At 40.6% G+C, this 13,817-nt stretch overlaps 1 protein-coding gene across 3 annotated transcripts in view; it reads left to right on the top strand.

The window, feature by feature from the left end:
• FBN2 (fibrillin 2) overlaps window positions 1-13,817 on the top strand; it is a 124,484-nt gene that overhangs the window by 69,024 nt on the left and 41,643 nt on the right. For all 3 annotated transcript variants that reach the window (XM_063180437.1, XM_063180436.1, XM_063180438.1), the window contains 9 exons: window positions 752-802; window positions 1,959-2,084; window positions 5,088-5,315; window positions 8,382-8,507; window positions 10,308-10,436; window positions 11,569-11,694; window positions 12,389-12,514; window positions 13,318-13,440; window positions 13,563-13,688. In XM_063180437.1, coding sequence (XP_063036507.1) covers window positions 752-802; window positions 1,959-2,084; window positions 5,088-5,315; window positions 8,382-8,507; window positions 10,308-10,436; window positions 11,569-11,694; window positions 12,389-12,514; window positions 13,318-13,440; window positions 13,563-13,688 — 1,161 coding nt within the window. The remainder of the gene's footprint in view (window positions 1-751; window positions 803-1,958; window positions 2,085-5,087; window positions 5,316-8,381; window positions 8,508-10,307; window positions 10,437-11,568; window positions 11,695-12,388; window positions 12,515-13,317; window positions 13,441-13,562; window positions 13,689-13,817) is intronic.

Below are 13,817 nucleotides of genomic sequence, written 5' to 3'. Positions count from 1 at the left end.
GGTTGGAAAAGTGCCACTGGCGGCTGAACTGGTGTCAAGATGTTTTAGCTTCTCATTTTTAATTGGAACAGTAACTGTGGGCACATGTATCCCCCCTAACAAGCAGAGTGCAAGCAGCATCCAGCAGAGCTCTTAACTGTGCAGTGCAGCAAAGATATTCCTTTGGACTTCAGGAAGCAGATGGTCAGGTTAGACTGGTAAAACTGATCAAAATCTAATTAATCTAGACAGATAATGTGTTCAGATTGGGTGAGTTTGGGCTCTGAATTTCCTATTCTGCAACTAATTAAATTACAGCAAGCTCTGAAATCATTATATGATGCTACATTTTACATGTATCTCCTCAAGTAAGCTCATTGCTCAGATCCATTATTCAGCTTTGGTGGGGGAAAAAAAAACCTGATAATTGACATGACTACAGTTTTAAATCTTCAGGCCTCTTGAAGGAATTTTACCTTTCAGCTACATGTCAGTGCAGGGACTGAATCTGATTAGGTGCTGATCATTTCAGTAAGGAAAGCACATGAGAAAGTAACAGTCTGAGATTAATTTCCTCAACTATTCACTTAGTTTAAACATGATCAGTAGTTTAAATATGAGTCAATACTTTTCTTTATTGAGGCTAGAGCACTCCCCACCTTACAGAGTGAAATTATTAGCAAATTTTGAAGGTACATGTATTTTTAAATTTTCTGTTCCTGCCTTACTGTCACTCTGAAGCAGTAACAATATCTCTCTGGCTTGATTCCAGACACTGCTTGCTCAAGAGGATTTGCCAGAGTGAAGGGTGTTACCTGTGAAGGTGAAGTTTTTGCTTCTTACTCAATGTTATATGTAATAAATGAAAAAGCCGAATTAATAATAATAATGAAATATTTTATTTTCACGGCTGAAAATGCAGTCCTCAATAGCCACAGTCAGAGACAGTGGTGCTGGGTGAACCCTGATCCAACCTCTATCACATCAGATATCTCTCTGTTCACAAATGCTGTTTTATACAGCTTTTCCTGCCTGAGGCAGAGGTGATTTCTTTTGTCACCCCGCATATGCATGAAGTCTCTTTTCTCTGTGCAGGGCTGGACGATGCTGTTTCTGGGAGGTGGCTGGTGTTTGATCGAGTTATGGGAACCCGGTATTCAGATGTGTGTTCCTGATGATAGTGGAACCCTGGAAAAAGTTAAAGATAGAATCTAAAATGTTAGGCTTTGTGCTTTCCCAGATCAACTGCACCTGCGTAAGCAGTATGATAAATTATATAATTGTTAGATGTGATGATTGTTTAGTAATTAAATGTAATTATTATATAACCATAAGAAGAATTGTGAGAAACTATGCTGGAAATTCAGAGAGGGGCTAAATTTATGTATACAATAGAACAATACAAGTTTAATAATTAACATGAAAGTTATGTAACGATAGAGTATAAAACATGATCGTTTCAGATGTATGGTCGGAGTCAGATTTGGGTTGAATATACCCCTATTCCCAGAGCTCTTAATAAAAAGCACCACATATAATCCCCCGTGATTATGTGTTTCTGAACACTAACACTGAGACTCTGGTTTTCTTGGTTGAAGATATTTATCAAGTGTTCATTGCTCTTGCAGAGTTCTCGAAAGGCTCATCACTGCACTGGCCACGTCCTTTTGCTTGCTAATTAGGCTTTCTTTCCTTGCTGCCATCTGGAGTTTGACAATTTCGCTGTGGCAGTCTGAGTGTCAGTGGTCTCAGGCTTTTGGATTTTTGTTTACAACTTTATGTTACACATTTTTCATATAAGCATGAATTACCTCACATCACGTATCACACTCAGTATGTCCCTTTTCCTCCCCCCATTTGAAAATGCGATGAAAGGGGATTCACTGTGTCATTTCTTTCCTGTCACCTAAAATTCTCCGTGAAGCTGAAGCTCTGCCCTCGGAGCGTGCCGGTAACCGAACCCTTTGTGTCCCCGGCAGACGTGAACGAGTGCGAGGTGTTCCCGGGGGTTTGTCCCAATGGGCGGTGCATCAACAGCAGAGGCTCCTTCCGCTGCGAGTGCCCCGAGGGGCTCACCCTGGACGGCACAGGCCGGCTGTGCTTAGGTAAGAGCGCACCCCACTCTCTCAGCTGTGAGAGAGCCCTCCAAAACCCTTCTCCAAGGGGCTGGAAAGAAAGCCTGGTTTGTTTCTGAGTTGTCCCAGATGACGTGCCTGCTTAGATGTCGAATATCTGTGCCAGTTCAGAGAAGAGCTGTTGATTCCTTCGAGGATTGAGTTTGTTTTGAGGCTTGTTTTGCCCTCGGTGCAGTCAGTAGGCTGTGCTAAAGTTCTGTCCCTGCTCTGACTCCTGTTCAGGAGCAGCGGTGTCCTGGGTGATGGATGGTGAGCACAAATATGCTGGTGCAAATTAGTGGTTTTTTTTTCAGTGCACAGGCCAGTGTGTGGTTCTTTTCCTGACATTTGGGTACACAAGTACAAGATTTTGCCTGCACACTTTGTTGATTTGTCTTCTGGTTGAACTGCTTTGCTGCTATTGGGATGGACCCTGGAGTATAATAAGCATAATTAACTTTTCTGGAAACCTTATTGTATTTTCCTGGTGTTACAGTAAGCCTAACAACAGTCAGGTTTTTGTTTTTTTATTTGTTTTAATCTGTATTCACTACACTATTAAATTAATTCAGTAACATAAATATAGAGAGGATTTTTTAAAGAGTTTTCTTTACCATTTCTTTTTTTTTCTTTTTTAACCACAAGAGCCACAAAAGGGTCATTTCATAAGTCAGAATGCCTGGTACAATAAAGAAACAGATGTGGCTGTCCCATCAAATAAAAGGGTCATTTTATAAGTGAGAATACTTGGTACAGTAAAGAAATACATGTGTCTGTCCTGTCAAATACACACAGAATCCTAAGAAGCAGTGATGTGAGGGTAAGGATTTATCTTGATATGGGGAGACAACAAAATAAATTCTTGTACTTTTATGTGGCACAAGAAAGATCCAGAAATTTAACTATAGTGCAGCATCAGCAACTTCAAATGGCTGAACATTGTGCAGAAATGCAGAGCCTTGAGCAGGAGCTGAGTGTTAATGTGTGCTTGTTAATGTTCTGCCAATTGACGGGGGTGATTTTAAAAACATAGACACCGATGAAAAGAATGGTGTCATTTTACTAAGAATATAAAGGCAACACAAAGGTAAAATAATGCATTCAATAAAACTACACGCTTGGCTTTAGCAACAAGCAAAAGTAAGCAAGGTGGTGCACCCAATCATTACTGTGTGAGAGAAAGGATAGTGATGGAAAAAGATTAATCCCCAGTTGCCTAAATACTTTACCATCATTCAGATCCTCATTCACAGCAAGGACCTGGACAACCCTTCCCAGCAATTGGGAAAATCCTACACAGTGTATCCACCTGTAGCTGGGGTCTCCAAATTCACCCCAAAAGTGAGTCCAGCTTTTATAGGCCCAAATCACCAAGTCAAACCAACTTGAATATATTTTTGGCACAGAAACTCCTGGATCTGGTGGCACACATCCCATCCAGCAAGGGCTGGGGCTTGGCCAGGGCCCAGGCCTCAGCTTGGAGGGTTTCTCCTAAAATACCCCACAAACAGGCCTCTATTCATGGAGAAACTGATGCCTTTTCCAGGGCTACCTAAAAGCAGAGGCCTGACAAAATTAAGGGAATAAAAAGTGGTTATATTTATTGAAGAGCCTTCAGGTACACTTCCAGAAGACAGACAAAACCCCGCCAGGGGCTGCACCCAAAATGGATGACAAGTCCTGGGTTTTTATACTTTTCTAAGTTTGGTCCAGTTGTATACTGGGGGTTAATCTTCCAATTACATTTACAATTCCATTACAGCTTCAGGTAATTAAGTAATTTACCCTAAGTTTGCTCCCCCCAACTCACTTCTGTTTACATTTCTTGGGGCCTGAGGCAGTGAGGTGTCCTGGATTCCCAGGCCTAGAGAGGAATTGTTTTGTCTGACCAAAATCTGAAGACAGTAGCTAGCACTGTATATAGAGTTTAGAGTTATACACTAAAGAACTTCAGGATGATATAAAAATACATAAATACATAAAAAATGTACAAGGTAAAATCCTAAGGCATCAATGGGGCTTAGGAAAGTTTCTTAAATTGATGCATTCTTTGTAGATAACTACATAAGCTTATAACTACACAGCTAGCATAAGCACTGTTGTACTCTGTTTTTAGCTAAATAACACTGGTGGTGTTAATCACAAAGTGCCCAGGATTCGTCTCTTAAGTCAAGCTCAGCTGAGGCCTCAGGCCTCAGCATGTATGTGAAAAATGCCAATCACTTGTTATTAAAATTTTAAAAGTTTAATAGTAATAAAATGGTTATAAAAATAGCAATATAATTAGAGTAATAAAAATTTTGGACAGTTTGGATTAGGACAATATGAGACAATAATGACAATATGAGACAACAGAAACAAAGAGTTACAGATGTCCAGGTACCATTTTCTGGGCAGCATGAGCCCGAAAAAGGACCCACGTTAACAGAGGATTAACCCTTAAAAACAATAACCTGTTGCATATTCATACACTTCATACATGATGGATAAATTCAGTTCAGACACAGAATAGAATTCTGGCTGGGCAGTGTCAGCTTCTTCCTCTTAATACTAACGGGAGTGAGCGAGGTGGGAAGAAGTTCGTTTCTTCTGATAATGGGGCAATAAATTCTCTTTCTGTGAAAGATTCAGGTGTCCTGTGGCTGCTATCTCAGTCCGAGTCCTTTCTTTAGGAAAAATGTATAGCATAGATTCTATTTTAACATTTTGCTATAACCTAAAAATGCATTTAACACACTACTTAAGAGAATTAATACAGCATAACTCTCTAACGCATCACACATAATACTCATTTTAATATTTGCGAAAATATCATAAAATACGCATTTTTCACAACGTAACAGCCGAGAAGACGGATAAAAGCCTTGAACAGCCCGTCGTAAAATACACCTTTTTCACAATGTAACAGCCGGGGGGAGGGATAAAAGCCTGTTTGCTGTTGTTGTGGAACAGGAAGAGGGATAAAAGCGTGTTTGTTGTTGCCGTGTAACGCAGATATCCGCACGGAGCAGTGCTACCTGCGCTGGGAGGAGGAGGAATGCGTGCAGGCCGTGCCCGGCAGGCTCCGCATGGATTCCTGCTGCTGTGCCCTGGGCGCCGCCTGGGGCTCCGGCTGCCAGCGCTGCCCCGCTCCCGGCTCCCCGGAACACCGGGCCCTGTGCCCCCGCGGCCCCGGCTTCTCCAACAGGGGCGATCTCCTCACGGGCAGGCCCTTCTACAAAGGTGAGCCTTCCTCCTTCTGCCTGACGGGTAAGTGTGGGTGCATCCCAGAGGGTATCCCGAGGGAATTCCTGCTTGAGAGGTGGATAAAGGCCTGAAAGAGTTGGTGGTGCTAATGGCTTGGAGTGTGTTGTGGGAATCTCTAATATTAGAGGGTTTTGAAAAAGCTGCAAAAGGCAGGCAGAAAAGCTGCAGGAAAGTTTATCTAGCAAGATATTAGGAAAAAGCTACAGAAAAGTCTAGCCAGATATTAGGAAGTTTGAAGCTTAATAATGGAGCTCTGTGCATTGTGTTTTAAGGCTCACAAGCAGGTATTGTATTCGAAATAAGCAAACATTGTTTAGCCAAAGGTACCTGTGCTTACAGTGGTTGGATAGAACTACTGTCAGTGTGCTTTTGCTGTCAGTGTGCTTTGTGTGATTGGTCAAAATCTTATAAAGTGAGTTGTGACATTGAGTTCTGTGTCTGCTGCCTGGGATGTGAGCTGCTGGCATCTTCCCATTGCCATACCCATGTAATGAGAGTGATGCTGGAAAATCAAACAGCTCGAGGCAGTTCCTCAGCATTCTCATCCCATTTGTGATTTGTACACAGCCCCTGGCCAGCGATATGTGTTCCTAGAACAGAGACTAGACAAGATTAAGAGGATTAAAGTGGGTTTTTATTGAAGGCCTTCAACAGGTACAGCTTGTCAGAATGGTCAGAAGCCTCCGAGAGAGGCTACACCCAAGATGGAAAACTGTTGCAGCGTTGTGAGGGTCCCCAGGACGAGGTGAGGGATGAGAATTTGACTCCAAGTTCTCAGAAGGCTGATTTATTACATTATGGTATTATATTAAAAGAAAATTATATATTAAAACTTCACTAAAGAAAGAGAAAGGAGACATCAGAAGGCTAGACAAGGATGAATAATAAAAACTCGTGACAGAGTCCTGGCACAGCTGAACGGGGATTGGTCATTAAGTTAAAACAATTCACATCCTGGGCAAACAGTTCTCCAATTCACATTCCAGAGGAGCAAAACATGGAAAGCTGAGGTTTCTCATCTTCCCAGGAGAAGAAATCCTGGCAAAGGGATTTTTCAGAAAATATCAAGGTGACAGAAAGCAATCACGAGTTTTTCACCCAGTTAAAGTTTGGTCCATTTACATGTCAGGGGTTAATCCTCCAATTACAGCTTCAGGTAATGAAGTAATTTCCTTTAAGTTTGCCCCCCCCCCCTAATTTTGACATTTGTTTATGTCTCTCAGGGCCTGAGACAGTAAGGTGTCCTTCAGTTTCATGCCTAGAGAAGTATTGTTTTGCCTGAATGAAATGGGAGAACAGTAGATGACAGGCTATGGGGTTTTAGAGTTACACACTAAAGCAGTACAGGATCTGAAAAATATTAAACCTGAATCCTGAGGCATCGATTCTGGTGTCTGAGGATTAATTGTGGGTGCATCTGAGAGGATATTCTCAGGAAATTCCTGGGTTTGGAGCTGCTTGTTAAGTGTGCTTGAGAGATGGGATAAAGGTATTTGCCTGAAGGAGCTGATGGTACAGGTGGGGGATTCTCTGCTTTCATGGGTGCTTGAGAGCAAAAGCTGCAAAGTCTGAATTGGGTAAGGAGGAGAAGGAAATTCCTGAAAGGAGAAGAGCTCTGAATTACAGGAATAGTGCGAAATGTGCATGTTTTTTAGGATGGTGCTTTGCAGGGAATGAGCCAACTGTCATACGGTATGAGAAATAACTTATTTTAGATGTAAACACAAAATATTACTAAATTTTGGTGAGGGCTCTCTGAGGGACTGAAGAAGGGTGGATTCTTTCTCTGGTTTGCAAAATCAGTAAGTGATTAAAAGGAGAGGGTGTTTGTTGTGTCATGATTGTGAGAGCAGTGACAAAAAGGATCTGCAGTGATAAAGGAGTAAATAAAAGTATTTTGTCCAGTTCTTGCTACCTTCACCTCTTGTAGAGCAACAACAAAACAGAATAGGCTGGAGAGTGTTAAGAACCCAGACCCAAGTTACTTCAGATGGATAAAATCTGAGAAGAAAAACTAGTTTTCTGTGTCCAGAAGCTCAGGTGATCCAAAAATTTGTTAGGGTTTTAATTTTTCTTTAAGGATATATTCTGAAGCATTTTTCTTGGAATATTTTGAGTTGCTTTAGAAAGCTATAACAGGTGAGACCTCTGCTTCACCATAAATAAGCTCTGCTTTTTAGGAGTCATTACTCTCAGTCAAAGCTCTTGATTTTCATTGGTGATTTACCGAAGAAATAAGGAAAATATAACCACAACAATAGCAACAATAATTTAACCAACATTGGTTTAATTTAAATAGTTAATTATTTCATAAATCTTGTCTAGGCTGAGATTTTCTGAGGTTTGGCTTCCTGTTTCTGTTTCTTAATGTGGACCACTGTTGTGTTCCATTCACAGAAATTAGTGGGAGATAGATGCTTGTTTTGTTGAAGATGATCCTCAGTTAAGGACATTGCCTCAGCAAATTATTTCACAGAGTGTAGGAGAGGTCATTCAGCCTTGTCCTGTGCAAGATCCTTTAACAGTTTGTGTTACTCAGCATTGAGGAGAGGTGAAACATTTCACTTGATGCTCTACAAAACAAAAAAAAATAAAATTTTCAGAACAGCTCCAGATAAAACTCTGGCAGTCTCAGTTTGAAAACCAAACCAAATCAACCAGGTAATGGTTGCATATTTTACAAACTGGCTCAGGAGTGCCAGGAATATTGATTGTGGCACAAAGCATACTTGAGCACCATACACATATCAGAGTTTCAACTCAGAGAGTATCCCTGAATTTCTTTGACTCCTGATTAGTATAAACTTTTAATTATTGCTTTGGGTATTGTGAAGCAAAGAAACCCAAAAATAGCCAAAAGATTGGGAAATGTTTCACCTCCAGTCAGGTCTCCAAGGATGTCCCCTCTAACCCAAAGCCTGCCTTTTATGCTCAATGCAGTTGGTAAGAAATTCCTGTTCCTGGAAATTCCTGTTGATTCCATTTATCTTTGTGCTTAAGAATTTCTTAATTCTTAATTACTTCCTTTGTTTTTATTCCTAGATATCAATGAATGTAAAGTGTTCCCTGGCATGTGCATGAATGGTAAATGTAGAAACACAATTGGAAGTTTCAAATGCAGGTGTAACAGTGGGTTCACTTTAGATATGGATGAAAGGAACTGTACAGGTGAGTAAGCCTTGCATTTTCCACAGTTTTGCCTAGAATAATGGAATAGTCCTGCTTGAAAATGACCTGGAAATACCAACCTGTTCCTTCAAACTATTGTGGGGAAAGCTGAGGTTATCTAGCACCCTGTCCCCCTTGGAAAGATCCAGTGATGGGGACTCCACCACATCTCTGGCGCTTTTTAAATTGGCTTGGTCTTGTGGCATAGCTTGGTGATCTGGAGACCTGATGCAATTCCTTTCCTTCAGTTTCTAAGAGCTTAATCTTTGGAGAGAATGGCAAACAGTCTCAAGTTTTCCTTTCAGAAACTAATTAGTTAATAAATGCAACACTTTTATATTTTTATCATTGGTGCTTAAGGTGCTCAGGTCATGCTGTATCTGTACAACCTGAAAAATCAATAAGGATCACCAGCAAAGCCAAGTTTAATGCTCTAACACAGAGATTATCTTATGTTCCTTACTCTCTGGTCATTGTATGAATTTAGAGACTGCAAGTTAATTACATTTAGATTTGATGGCTGAGAACACACAAGGGCACCTCAGCAATTCTGACTCAAGTGCAGTGTTAACTCAGGAAGACACAGACACGTGTGTTTAATTTACAAGTTTAGGATTTTGTTCTTTACTGTCTGGAAAATCTGAAGATAGGCTTGACAGTTGTGTGGCTGTGGGAACTCGGGTGCCAGCGTTGTGGGTGGCTGGCTCTGTGCTGAAAATGAAGGAGGTTTTGTTACAATATGCAGGCGTCCATGAGTGTGTCTGAGTAATAACTATGAAGTGTGGGTGGTAAGGCATGCTCACTGAGGTTGGTCTGGATGCTAATGTTGCCCTAACTGGTGATTTCCTTGTTTTTATAGTGATTGCATTGACGAAGAATGTACTTTACAAACTTTATTTCTAAACTAACCAGAATAGGTCAGAAAACTTGCAAAAACTTTTTTTCCCCCTTCTGTTCTGTAGTCACGAAATTACTCCACTGAGCAGCTGCAGAGAAACAAGTTTTCTGAAATAGATTACTTTTTTGCTTGTTTTAAATCCACAAGAAATTGTTTTATAAAGTTTGTAGGAGATATTCAGTAATGTGACAGACCTGTCATGTGGGTCTGACACCTCCACACGTCTGTGAGGACTGGGTGTCATCACTCAGCAGAAACCCATCATGGGAGGTGGCACAAAGTCCTCTCCTGCAACACTTACCTGTTTCACTGGATCATATCTGCATTAAAATTCCCCTTTAGATTTCTGACTCACTACCAGTGTGATTTAAAAAGAGCTCGTCTGTCTTTTCTGCTATTGTTTTCTGCAGTAGGTTTCATTCAAACGTAACTAACAAGACAACCAGTGAACTGTAAATCTAGCTTTGATAGGAGCTAATTCCTAATGGAAAGGGTGTATGTAAACTTATAATGCTATTACTGGATAAGTATCTTTATAATAATCAAAATCAATAGTATTGTAGTCATGAAGTCAGTTGATACCTCTGTAAGAATGGTATCTTGGAATGTCTTACACTTAGTTGTTTCCTTAAGAATCTAACCTTAAATTACACTTACTAGAAGCAAACTTGTTACATAGTTTGCTATAGCCTGAGAGCGCTGAAGACTCAGCCTTACAAATCTTTCATTGTCTGCTTCACATAATCAGATGTTTCTATAAGTAATTATTTTTTCTCTGTTGATTTGCATACTACATATGGTTTCTGTAGGCTTCATTTACAGTGACCTTTTTTTTTCTGTGAAAAGCAGGATAACCTTAAACCCAGTTTGATTTTCCTAACCTGTGCACTGCTTTGTAACAGACATTGACGAGTGCAGGATCTCCCCAGACCTGTGTGGAAGTGGCACTTGTGTCAACACTCCTGGCAGCTTTGAGTGTGAGTGCTTTGATGGCTACGAAAGTGGATTTATGATGATGAAGAACTGCATGGGTAAGCATTGCCAGGATCCCCTGGAGTCTCCATTTGCTGTGCACAGCCTGGCTGTGGTCTGAGCTGAGCACTTCAGATGTGTCATTATTGTGGCTTCATGAGCAAATGAGTCAGATATGCAGTTTATAGAGACAGATAACTGAATTAAGTATATAGCCTTGCTTGTTCTTTATACTAATTACTCATACCCTTAAGAGACACTTATTCTGTAGAGATATATTGTAGGATGGCAGCAGCTCTTCACACAATTAATTTCAAAACTGCTAATGGGATTCCCAAATATTTGGTAAAGCTAGGAATAGAAAGCTGGAGTTTCGAAAGCAGTGTCAGTCCCTTTTCTTTCCTTCTTCTAGGACTGCAGAAATTCTCACATCATTTCCTGAAAAAAAAAAGACATCTCTTTAATCTGTTTAAAGTTGTAAGAACAGGTCTGGAGGCACCAAAAGATGTCCAGCCACCCTAAAAAAATGACAGTTTAGTTTCAGTCACCTTTTCTTGTTTTCCTGCAAATTGTGATGCTTTTAGACTTTCGTGAGAGTCCAGAAGTGTGAGCGAATCCTCCACCTTGAACATCTTCTGTTTGTATTTCTCTCCATCCACACCTGTAGTGTTAGCTGTTTTTTTCAGTTTTGTGAGTCAAATATCGTTTGCCTTTTTGATCTGTAGCCAGAATATTTCCCAGCCACACCATGGCATACACAGGAGTTACCAAACTGAGGAGCCATTTAGGTAAAAATTGATACACAAACATCCACCATAAGTGCATCCACAGGCAGGAATTTCAGTGCATATGTGAACAGGTGTTTGATTGCGTTAAGCAATTTGAAAATGTATATACATCACATTAATGCATTGTTCTAAAGGGCAATATCCAAAAATTTGCTGCCTTTGCTTGTTTTTTTGAATATCTAATGATAAATGATGAATTTCTGGTTTTCTTGAGAGGAAAAATACCCGTCTTTAGAGTTAATAATGATACATAGTTTTTGGTTTGGTCTGTTGTGCAGCATGAGTAGAGGAGCAGCACCATGAAACAATTATTTTGTCGCTTGTAGACCCTGGAATTGCTTTTCTCTTTGTTGCCCCTCATTATGTGCCCATTTTCTTTCTGCACGTGATGGTTTCTTTGCAGATATAGATGAGTGTGAACGCGACCCTCTGCTGTGCAGAGGCGGCGCCTGTGTGAACACTGAGGGGAGCTTTCGCTGCGACTGTCCCCTGGGGCATGAGCTGTCACCGTCCCAGGAGGAATGCTTGGGTGAGTTTCAGCTCAGGAAAATAATCTTTAGTTGGAGGAGTGGTCAGTCCCTGGCAAAGGTGGCGTCTCCGGGATCTCTTAAACAAGTTAATGCTCTCTTAAACAAATTAATGCTCCTCCTTTATATCAAAAATTGTATCTTCAAATAAAAAACTAGAAGCCTGTAAAGTCCCCAGTGCCAGTAATGCTGTTGATTCCAAAGAGAAGTGTTTTACCAGGCCTCTCAGGGGTTATTTAGCAGCTGAAAGGACTGTACCACTCATGGGAGCAACTTTAATCAATCACGAAAAGTTGTTGTCCTGTGTTACAATGCATCTCTCCTTTTGGCCCATAATCTACCAAAACGAGGAAGGAAAAAAAAAAACCAAAGAAAGAAAAAGCCAAAAAATAAGCATATTATCTCTTTAGCTTATTGTCTTGATGGAAAGGAGCAGACTTGGTAATTAATGACCACCCCAGACTCTGTAATTCATTCTCTCAGACCTGAGTCAGAGAAGATAAATCTTTGGACACTAATTTAAATGTGGTGTGCAGAACTCCATTCCTTGAACTGGAGCGTGCCAAGAACAAGAAAGAAATTTAACAAACCTGAATGCCACCAGTTTGCAATTTACCTCTCATTCTGCCTGGAACCTGAGCTGTTTAAGCTGTTAAATATCCTGAATTGCAACTGACCTGACCAATTCTTCCCCAGACGTAAACGAGTGCTCGTTGAGTGACAGCCTCTGCAGAAATGGCAAGTGTGTGAACATGGTTGGGACCTACCAGTGCTTCTGTGACTCTGGGTACCAGCCCACTCCTGACAGACAGGGATGCACAGGCAAGTGTTGGGCACCTGCACCTGGGGTTTTGTGCATTGTTCCATCTGTCCTTGCTTTTATTTAACTTCACACCTTCCTTTTGAAAACCAGCAGGGCTGTTTTCTCATGTGCTTCGAGGCTTATCATGAGCTATTGTGGGAATACAGAAGTATAAAGGAATATAAAGAAGGTATAAAAATATGGTTGCTGTAGTGAACTCTGCAGAATACTTTTAAATTGTACTTCCTATACTGCTCCATTAAAGTCAGAGGTTTGAGGCCAACAGCAAGAAAATGCACCTAGGTTTCTTGATCAAGCTAGAAAAGCTCTATGCATTGATGGTCTGTCTTTCACTTTTTTTCTCCTTATCATATGCATCTCTTTAATTCTTCACTATAATAATACTGAATGATGTAGTGCCCAGCACACCAGCTCCTTGCAAAGGAGAGCAGCAGTACTGAGAGGGTTTTCTATTTCTTGTTATGGTTGTTTTTTACAAAATTGCAAATTTGTGCCACATTTCAAGCTCTTAAGTTTCTCAGCATTTCCCTTTTTTCCTTTCCAAACTTTTTTTTCTTGAGCTTTTTTACACAGCCCTAGCAATACACGGGAGCAAAACCAACATTTAACTTAGCAGCTTGCTCCCACAGATGAAAAAGCAGTTAAAAGAGGGAAAAAAGAACCAAATATAAATCAGAAACAGTAGAATGAGAATGAAAATTCAGAATGAAGCCACTGATGAACTTCTTTATGTAAAATGTAAAGGGAATATGATGTTTTTCTTAAAGAATTAGACTTACTGCTACCAATGTTGCTTCCCCAGATATTGATGAGTGCATGATAATGAATGGAGGCTGTGACACCCACTGCACTAACTCAGAGGGCAGCTATGAGTGCAGCTGCAGTGATGGCTATGCCCTGATGCCAGATGTCAGGACATGTGCAGGTAGGATTTTACACCTGAAAAACCTCAGCATCATTATCTTTCAGCCAAAATCAAGGTGGTGTTCCAGCCTATCCGTGCCAGTGACAGAATTATTGCCTGGTTGGTTTTTTTTCCCTCCTCAGATATTGATGAATGTGAAAACAATCCAGATATTTGTGATGGTGGGCAGTGTACCAATATCCCAGGGGAATATCGCTGTCTCTGTTATGATGGATTTATGGTTTCTATAGACATGAAAGCTTGTGTTGGTAAGTAGCTGTGTGCACCAAATTTAGTGTAAGCCTTATTATGAAAAAAATAATCTGTATGCCTATTGGTAACTCCTTAACAATGAACCAGGTCCCATAGTTAAAAAACATTGGTGTGATTTTACTATA

The sequence above is a fragment of the Melospiza melodia genome, chromosome Z, assembly GCF_035770615.1.
Source record: "Melospiza melodia melodia isolate bMelMel2 chromosome Z, bMelMel2.pri, whole genome shotgun sequence".
Classification (NCBI taxonomy): domain Eukaryota; kingdom Metazoa; phylum Chordata; class Aves; order Passeriformes; family Passerellidae; genus Melospiza; species Melospiza melodia.
The sequence above is the reverse complement of the archived record's forward strand: the minus strand, read 5'-3'. Positions and strand labels throughout refer to the sequence as shown.